This window comes from Psammomys obesus, unplaced genomic scaffold, assembly GCF_907164565.1.
Source record: "Psammomys obesus unplaced genomic scaffold, mPsaObe1.curated_primary_1811, whole genome shotgun sequence".
NCBI classification, from domain to species: Eukaryota; Metazoa; Chordata; class Mammalia; order Rodentia; family Muridae; genus Psammomys; species Psammomys obesus.
Genome location: NW_026591086.1, coordinates 7827832 through 7845379, shown reverse-complemented (window position 1 = coordinate 7845379; position 17548 = coordinate 7827832). Strand labels below are relative to the sequence as shown.

The 17548-nt window shown below is 47.1% G+C and overlaps 1 protein-coding gene across 7 annotated transcripts in view; it reads left to right on the top strand.

Moving 5' to 3' along the window:
* The window catches only part of Slc39a14 (solute carrier family 39 member 14), a 44568-nt gene that overhangs the window by 13752 nt on the left and 13268 nt on the right, over nucleotides 1-17548 (top strand). For 5 of the 7 annotated variants that reach the window (XM_055609551.1, XM_055609550.1, XM_055609545.1 and 2 more), the window contains exon 2: nucleotides 16033-16311. In XM_055609551.1, coding sequence (XP_055465526.1) covers nucleotides 16048-16311 — 264 coding nt within the window. In that variant the 5' untranslated portion in view covers nucleotides 16033-16047. Of the gene's footprint in view, nucleotides 1-10728; nucleotides 10898-11797; nucleotides 11819-16032; nucleotides 16312-17548 lie in introns of those variants that run through there. The other 2 variants (XM_055609546.1, XM_055609547.1) reach the window with 2 other exon arrangements.

Genomic DNA, 17548 nt, shown 5'->3' with positions numbered 1-17548 from the left:
CAAAACTCAGAGTTTCCGTGAGCAGCTGAGAAATTCTAGAAACAGCTTGTACTTGTGGGGCTCCCTTTTACTGCAGGGGGAAAAGTGAAATGTTCTTTTTGGTGAGATTATCAGATAGCTGCCACTCTGGACACTTTGTTCTTAGAGATGTGGGGAAGGGAGGGACCTACCTCTCATCTTCACCTTCTGTTTTTTCTTTTGTCTTTTTGAGGCAGGGTCTCACTATGTAGACCTAGCTGGCCTTGAACTCACAGAGTTCCACCCTCAAAGGCATATGCCGTTACAACCAGCTAATACAGAAACTTCTAAAGCCCAGTAAAAGGTTTGAGTTTCATTCTAGTTGGGGGAGAAAAACATTAACTGGGTAAAAGCTAAGAACACCATCAACCTGGTGAAGTGTACCACTTTGCTTAAATGTAGAATTAATGTAATTTTTTTTTTTTTTAATTAACAATAAAAGGAGAGAGGACTCTTGACCAAAGGGGGTAGGTATGAAGTGGATGTCCAGGTCAGAGATTTTTCAGTCACTAACATGTCGACATTTCTTACTAGATTCCTCCTGCTCCTTTGGTGTTACTAGGAGAACTTAGCTGGGCTCTTGGCCCCTGAAGTTTCCAGTTTCAGATTCAGATGGGCTCTTCAGGTCTTCCTAGAAGGGATCTCCTACAGATAGAACCACATGTTAAAAGCTGCCTGTGTGCACTCTGCCACATCCAGTTCCATCCTGAGACTCTTCCTGAAGGTTTTCCGCCTGCCTTGTGGCTCAGGGGCCTTTGGGTTGTCTGCAGGTTTTTTGATGAGTGGTGCTTCTGTAACTAACTTATTGTGTGTTGTATATATATATATGTGTGTGTGTGTGTGTGTGTGTGTGTGTGTGTGTGTGTGTCCTGGCCCATGTGTTTGTGTGCGCCTGTGTATGGAGGCCAGAGGACAACGGGGTGTTATCCAGTGTTGCCTGTTGCCCCTTTTTGTTTTCTGAAATGGTCTTATTTATTTTTTAATTATGTGTATATGCATGTACGCACGTGGGAGTGTAGGTGGCTGCGGAGGTCAGAAAAGGATGCTAGACATCCGGGAGTTGGAGCGATGAGCAGTTTTCAATGGATCACTGTGGGTCCTGGGAACAGAATTCTGTACCTCTGCAGAGCAGTATGGACTCTTAACCACTGAGTAGTTTCTCTAGACTTCCACCTTTTCTTCTTTTGGAGGGGGTCTCTCTAGCAGTCTAGGCTGGCTGGCCAGTAAGCCTCGGGGACCTACCTGTCTCTCCACCTCCGTGGCAAGCACACCTTCCCCACACACACACAGTTTTGTTTTTTTTTTTTTTTTTTGTTAATACTCTTGTCCTGGTTATTGAATTTGGGTTTTTATGCTTTCAAGGTGAGCATTTACCACCTAGGCTGTCCTCCCGGCACTGTAACTATCTTAATGTCTGTTTCTTTTGTCTCTGTGTCTGAAAATTGCCCAAACTGGAGCTAGGGTTAGTGTTAGCTACAAAGAATAAGCCTTTAAGCCTGCCTAGAATGCTGATCCTTTTTTAATAGGCAAGCAGTTTGTGGGAGGCTGGGGAGGGAGTGGAAATACATACAGAAATAGCTGCCCTGTTAGGGAACTCATTCTCCAGCATACTGCCTGGAGGTGGCAGTGTCAGCAGGCTGGCTCATGTGGCCGTGATCTATAGAGCATGCGCTCATCTGTGGTGTTATGTGAGATGAAGCAGAACCCCACTTGCCCTTGCTCTGGAATCCATCTGTGCTTGCATTTGACAGCTTCTCTGCAGAGTTCTGGCCGGGACGGAGATGGGTAAATCAGGAGGGCACTGGGGTGGGTCTTCATGGTCTCCTTTGCCCCTTTCAACACAGGGATCTTCTAGAAGATGCTACTGTGCTGATTCTCTTGTCCCTCATAGAGTTAGTTACCCAGTGCTTTCACGGTGAAGTCTAAACTTCCTGCAGTGCCTAGGGAGGGTGAGGTTATGTCAAAGTATGAAAGCACTTTCCTTTCTATACTTTACATGCAAGTACTTACTGAAGGTCCTGCCAACCTCCTAGACTGTCAGGAAACAGCGAGGTAGTTAACCTGAAATATAAGCCTACGTCCTAAGTGCCATGACATTGAGACGTAGAGGAAGGTGAGAGAGAGTGGGTATGGGGTGAGGTGGTGGTGATGGTGGTGGCGGTGGTGGTGGTGGTGGTGGTGGTGTGTGTGTGTGTGATATTCTGCCTGGAGACCAGAGCCCAGGAAAGAATGATGAAGATGAAGGTGGAAAGCAGGCTAGATCCTAAAGGCAGAGAACCCTGACTACCGAACAGAGTGTGTGGGAGCGGGGGTGGGGCGTTGAGGGGAGTAGGGGCTTATAAGACAAAACCAGGAAGGGAAGGAAGGAAGGAGACTCCAAGTGGCTAGAGTGAGGGGCAGTAGGCTAGGTTGGGAATCTTAGGAAGTAAGATGCTCTGGTTTGTGGTCACACAGTGAGGAACCAGAGGATGTGGGAAACCTTGCATCTTAGTAATCATTGACTCACTGGCTGGCTATGACCTTGGCCTAAGAGTATGCTATGTAAGAGATTGGCTAACTGCCTTCTTCCCCAGTTTGGAAATAGGTATTTTTCTTTGCTTTTTTTTTTTTTTTTTTTTTTCAGTAATTTTCTCATGAGTATAGGGTGTGTAGGTGCTGTGCAGCAAGCAATGACCAGTCAGGAAGGCTGGACTCTGGGTGGAAAGGGCAGGCCCTTCCTTTGGTTTTCATGGAAGTGGAGTGGCAAGAGCCTGGAGCTTTAGCATGCAGGAACATTGCCAAAGCCCCAAGTAAAACCTATACTGCTGGGCCAGCCTGGTTTCTGGTTTACCTGGAGGAGCTGAGAATTTGTCCTTCCAGCAGGCCCTCAGGTGATGGTGAACTTGGAAGTTTACACTAAGGAGTGACTTCCCTCAATTCACGATTGTATGACAGCCTATCTCATCCCTGGAGACTGGCTAGCTGGAGCCTTTGAGGAGGATTTGGGCTTGAACTGGCTTGCAAGAGGACTTGGAGGGGCTTGGGAATGACGGGGTGCTGGGGCAGATCATCTTTGGGGTGCAGCCAAAGGCCCCTGGGGCATGTTTTGCTACAGAGCTGGAGTGCACATTTCTTAAATTGCCTACCTGCTGGAGCAGGAGGGCTGAGAAAACTTGTCTTAGCCTGAAATTCGGGGTGGTCTCCTTCCAAATCTGCTGCTTGCAGAATTCTAGGTCTGTACAATAGCCTGGGTTGCTGTTATGTCGGAGGCTAATGCGGAACATTTGCCCTTTAGACCAAACTGGCTCTGTGTTTTCACTTGGACGTCTGTTAAGACTGTTTGATCTCCTGCTCCTTGTCTGCCTGCCTCTCTACCCATTCTCCATGATGCAGCCGGTAGGCCTAGTAGCTCATGCCTGTACTCCCAGCTCTTTGGTGGTTGAGGCAGGAGGAGTGCCAGGAGTTCTAGGCTAGCCTAGGCTATGTAGTCAGTTCCAAGGCAACCTGGACTAGAGTGTGAGACTGCAAACAAACAAAAAAAAAAACAATAGTTACAAATGGGTATAGCTCAATGGTAGCACACTTGCCTAGCATGCTTAAGACTCTGAGTTTGATTTCCAACACAACTGAACCATATGTTTTCTTCATTCCTTCAAGGTCCATATTTAGAGCCCATAACTCTGTCCTCTGTGTGACCTCTTGTGTGTCTAGCCACTGGGGACTTCAAGTTCTAGATGCTTTGTCTTCACTGAGTCCCTAACTATGGAAACAACTTCATAGACTGCTCTCTCCTCCTTCCCCCAGCTTAACTTTTACATGTTCTAGGGGTCTGAACTTTCCTCTAGGGAGCTCTCCTGCCCTCCGATACCAGGCTGATTGTCCTGTTCTGTTTTCCATTATTTGTCTGTGGTGGTAGCCATACTCAACAACTTGTTCCCTGAATGTCTGTGTTAGCGTAACTGGTAATTCACTCCTACTGTCTGTTCTATCTATAATGCACTTCATTTGGAGAATAAATCATAGTTCAGCCTACTAAGGATAGAGAATCAAACATACACATTCCTGAGGCTGGAGAGATGCCTCAGTGGTTAACATAACGTGCTGCTCTTTCAGAGGACCTGCGTTCCATTCACAGCACCTACATGATGGCGCAAGCCAATCTCTATCTCCAGTCTCAGGACATCCGATGCCCTCTTTTGGCCTCTGCAGGTACTGCATGCACGTGGCATACAGAAAAACATTTGGGCAAACACATAAAATACACACAAAATAAAAACAAATAAAAATCTTAAAAAAAAAAAAAGAGGATATATGTATTTGTAGAAGTGTAGCTCACTGGCAATAAACCCCCTACCCGCACCCTGCTTCACAGCAGCTCCTCAGTGCTCACTCCCCTTTAGCATCTCTCCTCATAGACCCTTTGATCACTTTTCCACAGGGGTACTCCTGTTATGAGTGCTGGCATGCATGAGGCTCTAGGGTTAGGGCTCTAGTATTGCCTAAGGAAAAAAAAAAAGCCAGACTCTGCTCTGATATCCTGTGTTACTAAATCCCCAGTGTGACTCAGACTCTGCCAGTTAGCCGTGCTCATCACATGTGTAACGGTTTTGTAAGAAGAGGCTGGACCTCCTCTTCCTCAGGATAGACTCAAGGACATCTGTTTTGCTGGAATGGTTCCCTGGCAGTGAAGTCATTATGTCATAGCTACCAGATGCCCAGGTATTTGTTCAGCAACATGATCTTGGGGAGAAGGCCCTGGGAGCTCAGCCTAGAGCCCGTTCCTTCATCTCTTCCAATGCGTCTCCAGGCCACTTGATACCCTGTGTGGGATCTCTGTTGGCTCATTTTGACCAGGTAAACCTTGACTGTACTGCTAAGTTGTCTAAGGGCTCCTTCCCTGTTGTGTGAGGGAAGGTCCCTGGTGTCATTTGCACCTCAGGGACTCAGTGTTATACTTGGTAATTAGCAGGAAGTAACCATTTATTGAATGGCTGAACTCTTAGATTAAGATGGGTTTTTGTTGTCATTGCTTTTTACTTCTTTCTTATTTTTTTGAGATAATCTCATATAGCCCAGACTTGCTATGTATCTGTGGTTGGGCTTGAACTCCTTATTTTTTCTTCTCCTCTGGGAGCTGGCATGCACTGGGCTGGGACTGGGTTTTAAGGTTTGGTAGGTATAAGCTAGCTTTTAGTTTATTTAACATAAGTGACATACCCAGTGTGATAATGCCTACCCATAATCCCAGCACTTACTAGGAGGATTGTCATGAGTTCAAGGCTAGTCTAGGTTACATGTGAAATACCAGGCTTGCTAGGGTTACATAGCAAAACCTATCCTGAAAAGAAAAGACAAAATAAAAATGTGTATGTTTTTGCTGGTGTGTGTGTAAATTCATAGTAAGAGTGGTTTAGAGGAGGGAATAGTAGATGATCCTGACAGCTGCCTTCACATGGTCTGCGGGCACATATAGGGACATAGAATGTCTGTAGAAAGGAGTGTGGGTTGGACTGTAGGAGCCTTATAGACGTTAGTGAGATGGGAGGTTTAAACTTCTCATCTTTGATCAGAAATTCTCTGTGTCCAGCCCCTTGTGTGCCCACTGCTGCGCCAGGCACATACTGACAAAGGGATACCAGAGGACCCTCTGTGCCTTTAAGGAACAAAAATCTAGTTAAACAGGCTTGTTGGAAGACCAAGAAATTTAGTATCCAAAGTTGTTGGGGAGCTAAGAGTGACCCATACCTACTCCTTGGAAGAGGATGTAATTGAGACGCTTGTGAGAAAAAGCATTTATGATGTAGTTATTAGGCCTTGCTTTCTTTTTGACCCTCCATAACGAGCTGGCAGCATTTGCATAGGCGGGTGATGTAAGCGATGGCCCACATTGCTTAGGCCACACGTAGGACACTGTGGTCTGGCAAGCAACAGGGAACTTAGAGGGACAGCAGGCCACACTTTTGCAATCTGGGAATTATTGATGGGTAAGTGAGAAAAATAGGAGTGACTCGGCCCAGGCTTTGGTGGGAAGTGCCGACTGGCTCCCTTGGACCCCTTCCCTGTCTCTCCCTGCCTGAAGAAATTTTGGAAATTTTGGCTTTGTTAGGCCCAGGCCCAGGTTCCTGGTAGACCCTGAGACATGAAGTATGCTTTTCCCTCCCTTTCCTGGCTCCAGCCCTGGGCTTGGCTGTCATTAAACTCATTCCAGTCTCAGCTTGGGGCTAAATACGCCTTCCTGGTCAGACTCTGCTGGCTGCTCCAAACCCTGATCACCGGTCTCTGGCCTTATAACCTCCTCTCCACTGAGCTGACACACAGCTGGGGAGATCAGCAGACGGTGGTGCGGTAAGCTCCAGGCTACTGGTTTCCATTTTGTTCCCTGCTTCTGGGTTGCCATTGACCTGTGTTCCCTACATCTGCTCTGGGTTACTGTTGGCTTTTTTTTTTTTTTTTTTAATGGCCTTCTATTCTTCCCCTTTTAGCATCTTGAGGTGAGCAAGCAGTCCCCTCCTGTGCTGTCTGGAAGTCTTCCACCCTGGGTGGCCTTTAGCATGCTGTAGCTTGAGGCTGCTCCGGTCTGGTACAGGAACTAGGAAAATACAACCCTTAAATGCCTAGACCCTATGAGCAAAGCCGTACTGTTGGTAGCTCTCTCCTTGAGTGAAGGAGGGCCTAGGACAGCTTGTCTTGGGTGGGTATGGCCTCTGGATCGTGCTCATTCAAATGAACGAGTAGGGACTGAGGTGGGGTAGTTGATCTGTTTTTCACTTGTTTTGAAAAAGGATTTTTTCCTTTGTTGCCTACTGCTCATGGTAGTACACCCAGAAATCGAAGCAATTAATTCTCCTGCTTCAGCTTGCTGAGGGCTGGGATTACAGGTGTGCTCCACCTCAGACACACACACACACACACACACACACACACACACACACACACACACACACCTCTTTTCTTTTTTTGTGGTATTGGGGGTCAATTCTAGAACCTATATTCTTAGCTTTTCTTTCTTTCTGTTTTGTACGCAGGGACTGTTTGGGGGAAGTGGAGACGAGACATGATCTCATGTAGCCCAGGCTAGTCTTTATATATGATACGACTAAGGCTGGCCTTCCACTCGTGATGCTCCTACCTCTACCTCCCAAATGCTTAGAATTACAGACATATACCTGTGTCTTAAGACAGGGTCCTACTAAGTTAGTTGCTTAGGCTGGCTTTGAACTTAACTCTGTAGCCCAAGCAGGCCTGAACTGAAGCTCCTCCTGCCTCTGGCCACTTGAATATCTGGGATACATCACAGATCTGTCTTACCACAATTCTTCTTGAAGCTCTTTGAACCTCAGAGGCACATATGGCTTTAAGGCTGCTGCTTGGGCTTAGGTTGTGGCCTGTTGTTAGATGGGGCATTTGCCTAGCATATACGAGGCCCTTGGATCCGTAAAGGGAAATGGAAAAAAGAATAATTACTAGCTTTCTAATTTGGGATACGGAGGTGACTGTATCATTGTTAGTCTGAGCATAAATATGGACGGTCTCACAGTGAAGTGTTTGTAGAAAGACGCTGTGATCAGATGTGTCAACATTTGTTTCTCTTGGATTCTAGGCTTTTTTGTTTTGTTTTGTTTTACTTTTTAAAGAAAGGGTTTCTCTGTAGTTCTGGCTGTCCTGGAACTGAATCTGTAGACTAGGCTGGCCTTGAACTCACAGAGATCTGCCTGCTGCCTCTGCTTCCCATATACACCACCACTGCCCATTGGGTTTTAGGTTTCGTGCTCTATTAGGACGTTTGAGCTGGGATGTAGCTCAGGTGGCAGGGTGCTTGCCTAGTATGCCAGAGGCCCTGGGTTTGATCCCCAGTACTGCATAAACCAGAGGGTCTCTGAGAATCTCAGCACTCAGGAGGTGGGGCATCAGGAGTTCAAGGCCAGCTTCAGCTACCTATCAAATCAAGGGCAACTTAGGCTACATGAGACCCTGTTTCACAGGAAGGGAAGGAGAAGGAAGCTGATGATGCTGGTGATGTGCCTGTTCTTACTCTGTCACACTCCCACACCACTTTACTGGGATAGTTAAACAGACCAAAACCAAACTGACTCCATGCCACAGAACATCTGTCCTCTTGCTGGGCCATGATGGTACATGCTTTTAGTTCCAGCACTTGGGAAGCAGAAGTAGGCTGATCTCTGTGAGCTGAAGACCAGCCTGGTCTACATTGTGAGTTCCAGGACAGCCAGGGGCTATGTAGATGGACCTTGTTTAAAAAAAAAAAAAAGCAGAAACAAACAAACAAACAAAAAACTAAGCAAACAAACAGTATATTCATCAATATTCCAAATATTTCAGGCATAATCAATCATACAGTGATGGACATTGAAAAACAAATTACATAATCCTGTGAGAAAAGCTTTGAAGTTTTTGTTTTTTTTTTTTTTTTTTTTTTTCAATAGAAGAAAAGGAAGCTGCAGTAAACTAAAGGGAATTATTAGGTTTTAAAGAAATATGTTCCTTGCAAGAGATAATTTTCTACCCAGCAAAGTTAATTGCTTGTGAGTCATCTATAATTACTTGTTTTCATTTTACACAGTACCTATTGACTCTTGCTCTATTTCAGAGGAGGACATTCGCCTTCTCACACTGTCCTCATCTCCTTTCCCCCCACAGCCTGATTATGCTAATTACATTATTGGATTGCCTACTTTAAAAAAAAAAAAAGGATTTCTTCTAGCCATGGTTTCTGGTTTTGTAAGCATTCTCTCTTTAATAAAAATTAATTTCATTATTTTGGTGCGCATGTGAATGTGTGTCACAGATCACGTGTGGGAGTCCAGAGGCCAGCTCTTTCCTTCTAGCTTGTTTTGAGGCAGCGCTTCCTGGGCCTGTGTATTGGATGCTCCTGTTGCAGCATCCGTGCGAGTGCCGGGATCACAGCTGGGCCCCACTCCAACCAACTTCTTTCAAAATAAATGTTTATTTTATGTGTATGAGTGTCTCGCCTTTATGTGTGTGTACCAGGTGAGTGCTTGGTGCCTGTGGAGGACAGAGGATGGCACAAATCCCCCGGAACTGGAGTCACAGAGGGTTGTGAGCCGCCATGCAGGTACTGAGAATAGAACTGGATCCTCTGTAAGAGAAACAGGTGCTCTTCGCTAAAGCTCTCTCCAGCCCCAACACCAGCTTTTTAATGATTGATTGATTGATTGATTGATTGATTGATTGATTGATTTTATGTGCATTAGTGTTTTGTCTGCATGAATGTCTGTGTGAGGGTGTCAGATCCTCTGGAACTGGAGTGACAGACAGTTGTGAGCTGTCATGTAGGTGAAGGGAATTGAACCCTGGTCCTCTGGAAGATCAGCCAGTGCTCTTAACTACTGATCCATCTCTCCATCCCCAACAACCAATAAATGCTCTGGGGGTCAAACTCAGGTCATCCCACCAGACTCGTGGGGCTAGCTCACTGTCTTACTTGCTTCCTGAATTCTTTATTTCCTTCTTTGCACCACCTCAAACTCTTTATTAGTGTATGTGTGTGCATGTGTGAGAGAGAGACAAAGACAGAGAGAGAGAGAGGAGAAAAGAGACAGCAGAAAGAGAAAAAGGGAATCAAAATGTCTGGATTATATAGTGAAGATCCTCTGTGGGAGGGGAGGGTATGCCAGCCACACCCTGTAACAGGTAGGGACTGAGGGATGCTGGGAGAACTTGGTTTAAAAGGCACCTTAGCCACTTGTCTTGGGTTGAAGCCCAACAGGGAGGCTGGGCAAGACAGGAGGACAACAAACTGCAAGTTTGCCTGGGCCACCTTCCAAGACATCACCCACCCACACTTTAAAGGATTTTTTTTTTTTTTTTTCTGTGTGAATTTATGTGCATCATGCATGTGCAAGAGCCTGCGGAGGCCAGAAGAGGGTGTTGGATTCTCTGGAACTGGAGTCACAGATGATTGTAAGCCCCCATGTGGGTGCTGGGAACCTAACCCCAGTACTCTGCAAGAGCAACAAGTACTCCCAACTGCTGAGCCATTGCTCCAGCCCAAAGCCTTTCTGTTTGCTTTTTAAAGCCTCTGAATCCTGGGAAACCCCTGCCTTGACCCTTAGTTCTGTGTCTGAATGAGGCGGGGTCCCCATCTTGAACACTTTTGGAATGTAGTGGGTTATTTCAGTCTTCAGGTGTTTTTTTTTTCCTCCCCCCCCCCCCGTCTTTTCAAGAAAATTTTGTGTTGTGCATCCTTGCCTGCCTCCTCTTGCTTTCACAGCGGTTTCTTTTTCTCAGGCTTCCTTTGCTGGCATTTATGGTCTGGGTTTCTGGCAGATTTTGGTTCTCTGACAACTAGAATCTACTAGTGCTTCAGTGGCACTATTTGCTTCCTCTTTTCCTGCCCCCTTTGTTGTTGTTGTTCTGCATGTGTGTGTCATGTATATTGTGCACACACCTCTGTGTGTGTGTGTGTGTGTGTCTGCAGGTGAATGTATGGGTGTGTAGGAGTGTATATGGAGCCCAGAGGTCAATGTTGGGCATCTTCTGTAATGGTTCCCTGCCTTACTCTTTGAGGCAGAGTTTTCCCATGAACCCAGAGCTTACCTAGCTGGCCAAAAAGCCCCAGAGATCCTCTTTTGGCCATCTTCCCAGTGCTGAGGTTACAAGGACCGGCCTCCATAGCTGGGTATTGGGGACTGAGCCATCTATCTCCCTAGGCCTAGTTTTATGATTTGTTTCTTTTTTTTTTTTTTTTAGATATTGTTTAACCACTAAGACCAGGCTGGCCCAGAACTCATGGCTCCCCCCTGCCGCAGCCTCCCACGTGCTGTTACCTGGTGGGCGCAGCTCATCATTTGGGTTGTCACAGTTTGGGCTGCAGTAGAAGAACAGCGTTCTCTCTAGTCACGGTGAAGGCAGTCGGCAGGTGTGTCATTTAGCAAACACTTGGGATTGTAGTGAAGTCAGAGATTGTCAAGAGAGGTCATTCTGGCAGCCATCTTAGAAACCAACCTGGTTTTGGGGGCGAGCGCACCTGAAATGGAACTTCTGGCCCTTCAGCCATTTGGTCTGTAAAGATATACAAGATTAGATGAGGTGGAAATTGGACTTGTTCACCTAGCAACTACTCCATGTGACAAGGGTGGGGAAGGGTAGTAAGTACACATCTCTGTGGCCTCAGAAACACTCTGGCCTTGGGCAAGTTTGTCTTGGAGCCTATGCAAGTGTGTCTGTGTCTGAATGTCTATTTTATGTATATATTACTAGATATCCTGCCCCGCTGGTGTCAGGGAAGGGAGGCTTGGCCACCCCAAGATCCTACAAGTTTCTGTTCTCTTTTCCTCAGTGATCAGCTTCTTGACTGAACCTCATGGCAAGTTACCGCCTGGTTACCTCAAGAAAACAGCGTGTTCCTTCTCTTGTTTAAGCTTAGAAAAACAGAACTGCAGAAAAGTAGGCCAACAGAACAGACAGAACCACCATTTGCAGGTGCCTCTGTACCCGATGAGGGGTGACCGTCGGCAGGATTCCAACTTAGGAGCCTGAGGGTGGCAAGGGTCCATCACAGCACTCTGGGATTCCAGGATGAGTGTCATGCTGTCCCCTGAGGCTTAGGTTTAGTGCTTGGAGACAGACCCGAGGCTTTGGAATCACTTATTCTGACCCTGAGCCCAGTGGTCAGAGGGGGAACAGCTCCAGCGGCTCTTTAATGGGCAGGGCCTGGACTGAGTAGCCACACATCGGAGTCTTGCCTCTGCCCTATACTTCTGGCTCAGCTCCCTGGTAGGACAGCCGTGCCTCCCTTACAGCCAGACGGAGGACTGAGGCCACTGATTGAGGACCGCTGGTAAGGCCTGTGTGTGTTTTCTCTGCCCCTTCATTTCCTCCAAGGAACCTGGGTTTTGTTGTTAACTTGCTTGCTTGTTTGGCGTGCACATGCGCGTGTTTTCCTATGTAGCCCTGGCCGGACCGGAACTCAGTTTCGTAGATTCAATAGCAATCCTTCTGCCTCTGCCTCCCAAGTGCTCGGATTACAAAGTGCTCAGATTACAAATGGGAGCCACCATGCCTGGCTAACTTCAAAAAGTCTTCTATAAACACTGTTTTCTCTCTAAGAATAACTTACAGTGAAGAAAAGAAAAACTCTCTGCCGGAGCAGAAAGCGCCCTTCGTGGTTACCTAAAGGCAGAGTCACTTGACTTTGTAGTGCCCTCAGCAGTTCCTAGATCTCCAGACAAGGACTCCCAACTGTCCCAGTCATGTTTAAGCTCCCTTACTGTTGGGTGAGGTGAGCTCAAGGGCTCGGCCAGGTAACAGAGCTCGGTTCACTGGGTCTTCTACCTGCAGGGACTGCCCTGACATCCATCATCTTTGTCTGCAAAACCCAAAGCAGTGTCTCCTAGAGGGGCGAACAGCCATGCCAGCATGGGAAAGGGAAGAGGCTTCCTGGAGCAGCACAGTAGCCCCAGGCTTGTATTATGGCACAGCCAGAAGGCGCCAGATCTCTAGCATTCCAGGCTGCCCTCAAAGCCATGGAAGGGATCAAGGGTTCCAAAGAACAGCCCATCATAAATGCCAACCTCTACCTGATTGCCCATCCAGGTGGAGCTGCCAAAGTAAAATCAGCCGTGGTGCCCACACGAAGGGCTTTTGTTTCCTCTTTAATAGTGCTCTGAAGTTGCTGAAGGGAAATTCGAGAGGTATTTGAAGTAGGAACAGAGCTCTCTTCTAGGATTCTACAGTAGAAACCCTGTAAGACAGCCTCGCCTCGACAGTTCCCCTGACTCCCCCCTCCTCCCAGACCTGCATCTAGGGTCCCTTCTGGGGCTGACAGCAATTGGCAGTTCGCCACGGCTTCCTGGGCGCAGGCTCCCTCTCCTCATGCTGAGCCCACGGTGGATACCAGGGCTTGCATGTCATTCAGGCTTCAGTTCGTGAAAAATTCAGTTTGCCTCTAGATCTCATTTCCTAGCCCCCAGCTCCCAGCTCCCTTATCTGTTAAGTAGGGCCATCTTTCCCAGCTTCTTTAAAAGGGAACAGTGAGTGACGGTCAGGGGCAAGCTGGGTGCTGCCCATCATCTCTCCTTAACTAAATCTATTCAGACAGACCTCTGCCCCTCACACATCCAGCCCCCATGTTAACAGTGGGAAAACAGTCAATTCATAGCTGGGACAGCCAATCTATCTCCCTCCTTCCCTTCTATCTGTCTCTCTCCTCCACCTGCCCGCTCCAACCCTTCCTTTCTCCTTCCCTCCCTTCATTTTTCTTTTTTGAGACAGGGTCTCCTATAGCCCATGCTGGCCCTGAACTCACTGTGTAGCCAAGGCTGACCTCATCCTCCTGCTTTCCGGTCCTGGGCGTATGGCATGAGCTACCATGCCAGATAAACCACTTCCTTTGAACAGTGGGTTGTAGTCTAATTTTTGCCTAAGATCCACCCCACAAAGGATAGAGTAATCTGGTTCATGGTGGTGGCTGCCGTGTTGAGTTGCAAAACGACAGTTTTGCAGGCTTCCTTTTTGGTCCTCGTCTGGTCCTTCCAGTTGTGTGGCTGGAAGTATGTTCCACTGAAGAGCAACCCTTAATTTACTTAATTACTTACTTACTTGCTTCCTGTCTTACTTATTTCAGTCAGGGTTCTGAAACTAGCTAAGTACATCAGGCTGGCCTTCAAGTCAGAGAAATCTGTTTCTGCCTCCCAAGTAAAGAATATTTTATGTCCAGTATGTGGGATCCAAAGCCAGAGTCTCCTCAGGTGTGCTGTGGCTTATGTGACTGACAGGGTGCAGGAGATGAGTCTTAGTTGAATGTGAAGGCAGTTACGGGGGTCTCATGACAGTCCATGGACAGCCTCATGTTCGGGCTGAAAGTCAAACCTCGGAAAGTAATCCGGTCTTTGAATGATTATAAGCAGATTCTTAGATTTTTTGTTGTCTGCCTGGTTTTAATTTTTCTCTTCTTTCATTCTAATTCCTCTCCTCTTCTCTTCTCCCCCTTTCTTCCCCCTTTTTTTTGTTGTTGTTCGGTTTATTTTGAAGCAGTGTCTCACTATTTGCTCTGGCTGTCCTAGAATTCACTGTATAGCTCAGGCTGGCTTCAAACTCATAGAGAGCCATCTACCTCTGCCTCCCAAGGAATTAAAGGCATGAATCACCATGCCCAGCCTCTCTTTTCTTTTTCAGTGTTAGGGATCACATCTGGGATTTTGTATATGTGGGGTCCATACTTATTCCATGACTGAGCTGTAGTCCCTACTCTTTTTTTCAGGGGATGTCATCTTCCTTCCTTCCTCCCCATGTCTCACCCATCCCCTTTTCCTTTTGCCCCACTACATAGTACAGGCTAGTCTCAACTGGTAGAGTCCGGTTTTGAGTAATTCAGTCCAGGTAGTTAGTGGCTAGGGCCTGGCCATCACTTGGGTCGTTAAATCCAATGAGGTGGGTGCCACCCTTACAGATGAGAAAATGGAGGTAATTAAGGCTGAGTGGAAATCCAAGCTGTTTTTGATGCTAATGGCTATGGTAAGCTGCTCTGGATCATTCTGTAGTGTTTCAGTTAAGTAACTTGTCCAAAGGGCACATTGTCTATAAGCAGCAGGGCCAGGGAGGGCTCAGGCAGGCCTGTTGCTTTGTCATGGTGCTGCTGTGCAGTTGCTCTGGACAGTTAGAGCAGTATGTGCTGAGGCCTCCGGATCCTGTCCCCAGGGAAGGACCATCACGGTAATAGAATTCTTCTTGGCTGGTGCCTTCTCATATTTGCTGCTGTTGATAATTTATAACTGTACTAAGGGAAGTAAATGATTAACAGGAAAATCATGGCCAGCTCTTATTTTTCTTTGTTCCTTCTCTGTTCTTAACTGTATTATATAATTCTGCTTTAAAATTTGATATTATAGCCACATCTTTCTTATAACCACATGATAGTTCATGAAATTGATACGGTTTTAGTTGACCATACAATATTTATCTATGGCTTTTTAAAAAATGTTTTATTTATTTTAAATGTATGTATATAAATGTTTCCAATATTGAAACTCATGCCTAATCCAGTTTTATCTTATCTGGATGTCTTACCTTGACTTATTTGAGGCAAATCTGAGATATTATTAATCCATGATTGTTTTAGTATGTGTGTAAGGCTTTTTCATTAGAACCGTGGCCTTGTCGTTGTTTTTAATTATCTATTTATGTCTACTTTAGATTCTGGGAATGGAGCTTGGGCCTCTTGCTTTTGTTTTTCCTCTCTTTCTTTTTTTTTAACTTTATATCAGGGGCTGGAGAGACAGATCAGTGGTTAAAAGCACTGGTTTGCTCTTGCAGAGGACCCAGGTTTGATCCTCAGTACCCATACAGTGACTTACAACTGTCTATAACTCCAGTTCCAGGGGATCTGATACCCTCCTGTGGTTTCTGGGGACACCTAGGTATGCATGTGGTTCATAGACATGAGATGCAGCCAAAACACCCATACACATAAAATAATAAATTTTTATTAGCACAATGAAACCCATTACAACACAGTTCGTTAAGACATTCTTTTATAGATGTATATGCATTGCGATCTTAATCTCCTACCAGCACCCTCTCTTGTCTCATTTCCACTGATTCTCTTTCTCTTCCTAGCTAGTCCCCTTTCTCTATCCGTGGAGGTGGGGGAAGGGAGGGAGAATGTTAGTTTTGCCTCAGCGCGGCGTTTCATTACAGGAGCATGGGCGCCTGAAGCAGGCTCTCCACCGTACCCCACCCCCCCTTTAGGTGGAACAGGTTCCTACATAGCCCGAGCTCACTATGTGGCTGAACTCCTGATCCTGATCCTCTGTTTCTTGGGTGTTGGGAGGCATGCACCCCAGTACCCGGCATGTCCTTTTTCTTATCATTTTACCCCTTTGAAAGGATTTCTCCAAAGCCAGGTAGAACATGTAGACAGGGAGGCTAAGTCAGATCTTGTTGCTCATCCTACTCAGAGTCTGAGGGGGGTGGGGGCGGTGAATTGGCAGGGGCTTGAGTGTTGGGAGGGAGAGAGAGAGAAGCTCGCCTTAACCTGGCTTCGTGTTCTTCTAGGTGTGCTTGGTCACCATGAAGCTGCTGCACCCAGCCCTCCCTAGCTGCTTCCTTTTGGTGCTGCTTGGTATATGGAGAACAGCCCCCCAGACTCATGCCTCCTCTGCTGCCATGCCACCCCTTAGTGCCACTTCTTTCCTGGAAGACCTCATGGAGCGCCATGGAGAAAACCACAGCCTTACCCTGACACAGCTGAAGAAACTACTCGACCGCCTGAAAGTGGGAGTAGGCCAGGATACCATTACCCAGCCCAAGGGAGGACACAGGAACCTCTCCACGGTAGGGCTCCTCTCTGTCGACACTGCGGGGCACAGAGTGGCCCATCAGCTTAGGAAGAGGGGACAGGTAGGCCTTGGTGGCAGTCAGCTCTTACCTTTGTTGGGGTCAGCACATTCTGCCTGGCCAGTGAGGCCTCCTGGCTACACGCATGGTGTTTTGTGCTCATAAGGGGGCAATAAGGAGGTCCTCCTCAGTCCCCAGAAGGCTTGCAGCTGAACCTGGGTCACTGCTGGCAAACCATAGCTCCCAGGACAGCACGTCCAGTGGAGTGTACTGTTTGCACACGATGGCAGATGTACGTCAGAGTTCCCTCAGATGCAGGAGGAATTGCTTTTTTGGGGAGTGGTGTCACAGGGGCTTGGGGGATGGAGGCTAAGACTCTAGTCTCGGGCTTTTCCTAGTTTAGTCTTTCATCTCATCTAAAAGGTTCTTCCATATCATCTGAGCTACTCAGAGTCTGGGGTTATTTGTCACAGCCCAGTAGAGGTCAGCCAGGAGAGTCCTTATATTCCATTTTGTTCCTCATACTGAGCTTTATGGGAGGTGGAGAAACACAAGTCAGGAAGTGTGGTAGTTAAGAGCAACTGGCTGTTTTTGCAGGTTACCCACATTCCACAGTTAGGGAGCTCAGCTAGCTGGAATGAAAATGAAGTATTGAGTCTTGTGGGATGCACCATATTTACGGAGTTCGCCTGTGAGACAGGGAAGTGAAGGTGCCAGAATAGTCGATGGTTTGTGCTTGAGGCATGCTGAAGCCACACCCTGAAGGAGGAATAGGCTGAGGGTCGGAAGGAGAAAGTGGACAGGGCACTGTGTGGCATGCATCGACGGAGAGGCCGTGGGCAGTGAGTGAGTGGCCGGCCTGAGTTCAGAATACTTACTTACGGGCCTTAGGGCCTGCAGCAGTGTTCTGGGGCAACAGAGCGCAGCCCTTGACTTTATAGGTCTAAACACCTACATTGTCAGCATTCCCAGAGGGCTGGCCCTCAGAGGCAGAGTGACTGGGTAAAACCTCACTCAGAGAAGGACTGTGGTTTCTGTAAATAAAACACAGTTAGAAAAATGGCAATGTGGGCTGGGGAGATGTCTCAGTTGATAAGAGCCCTTGCTCTGAAAGCTCGAGGACCCAAGTTTGAATCCCTAGCCCCCAGGGAAAAGGCGGGGTAGCCATGTATATCTCTGATCCCAGTGCTGTGTTGCTGGCTGCCAGCCTAGATCCAGGTTCAATAAGACACTG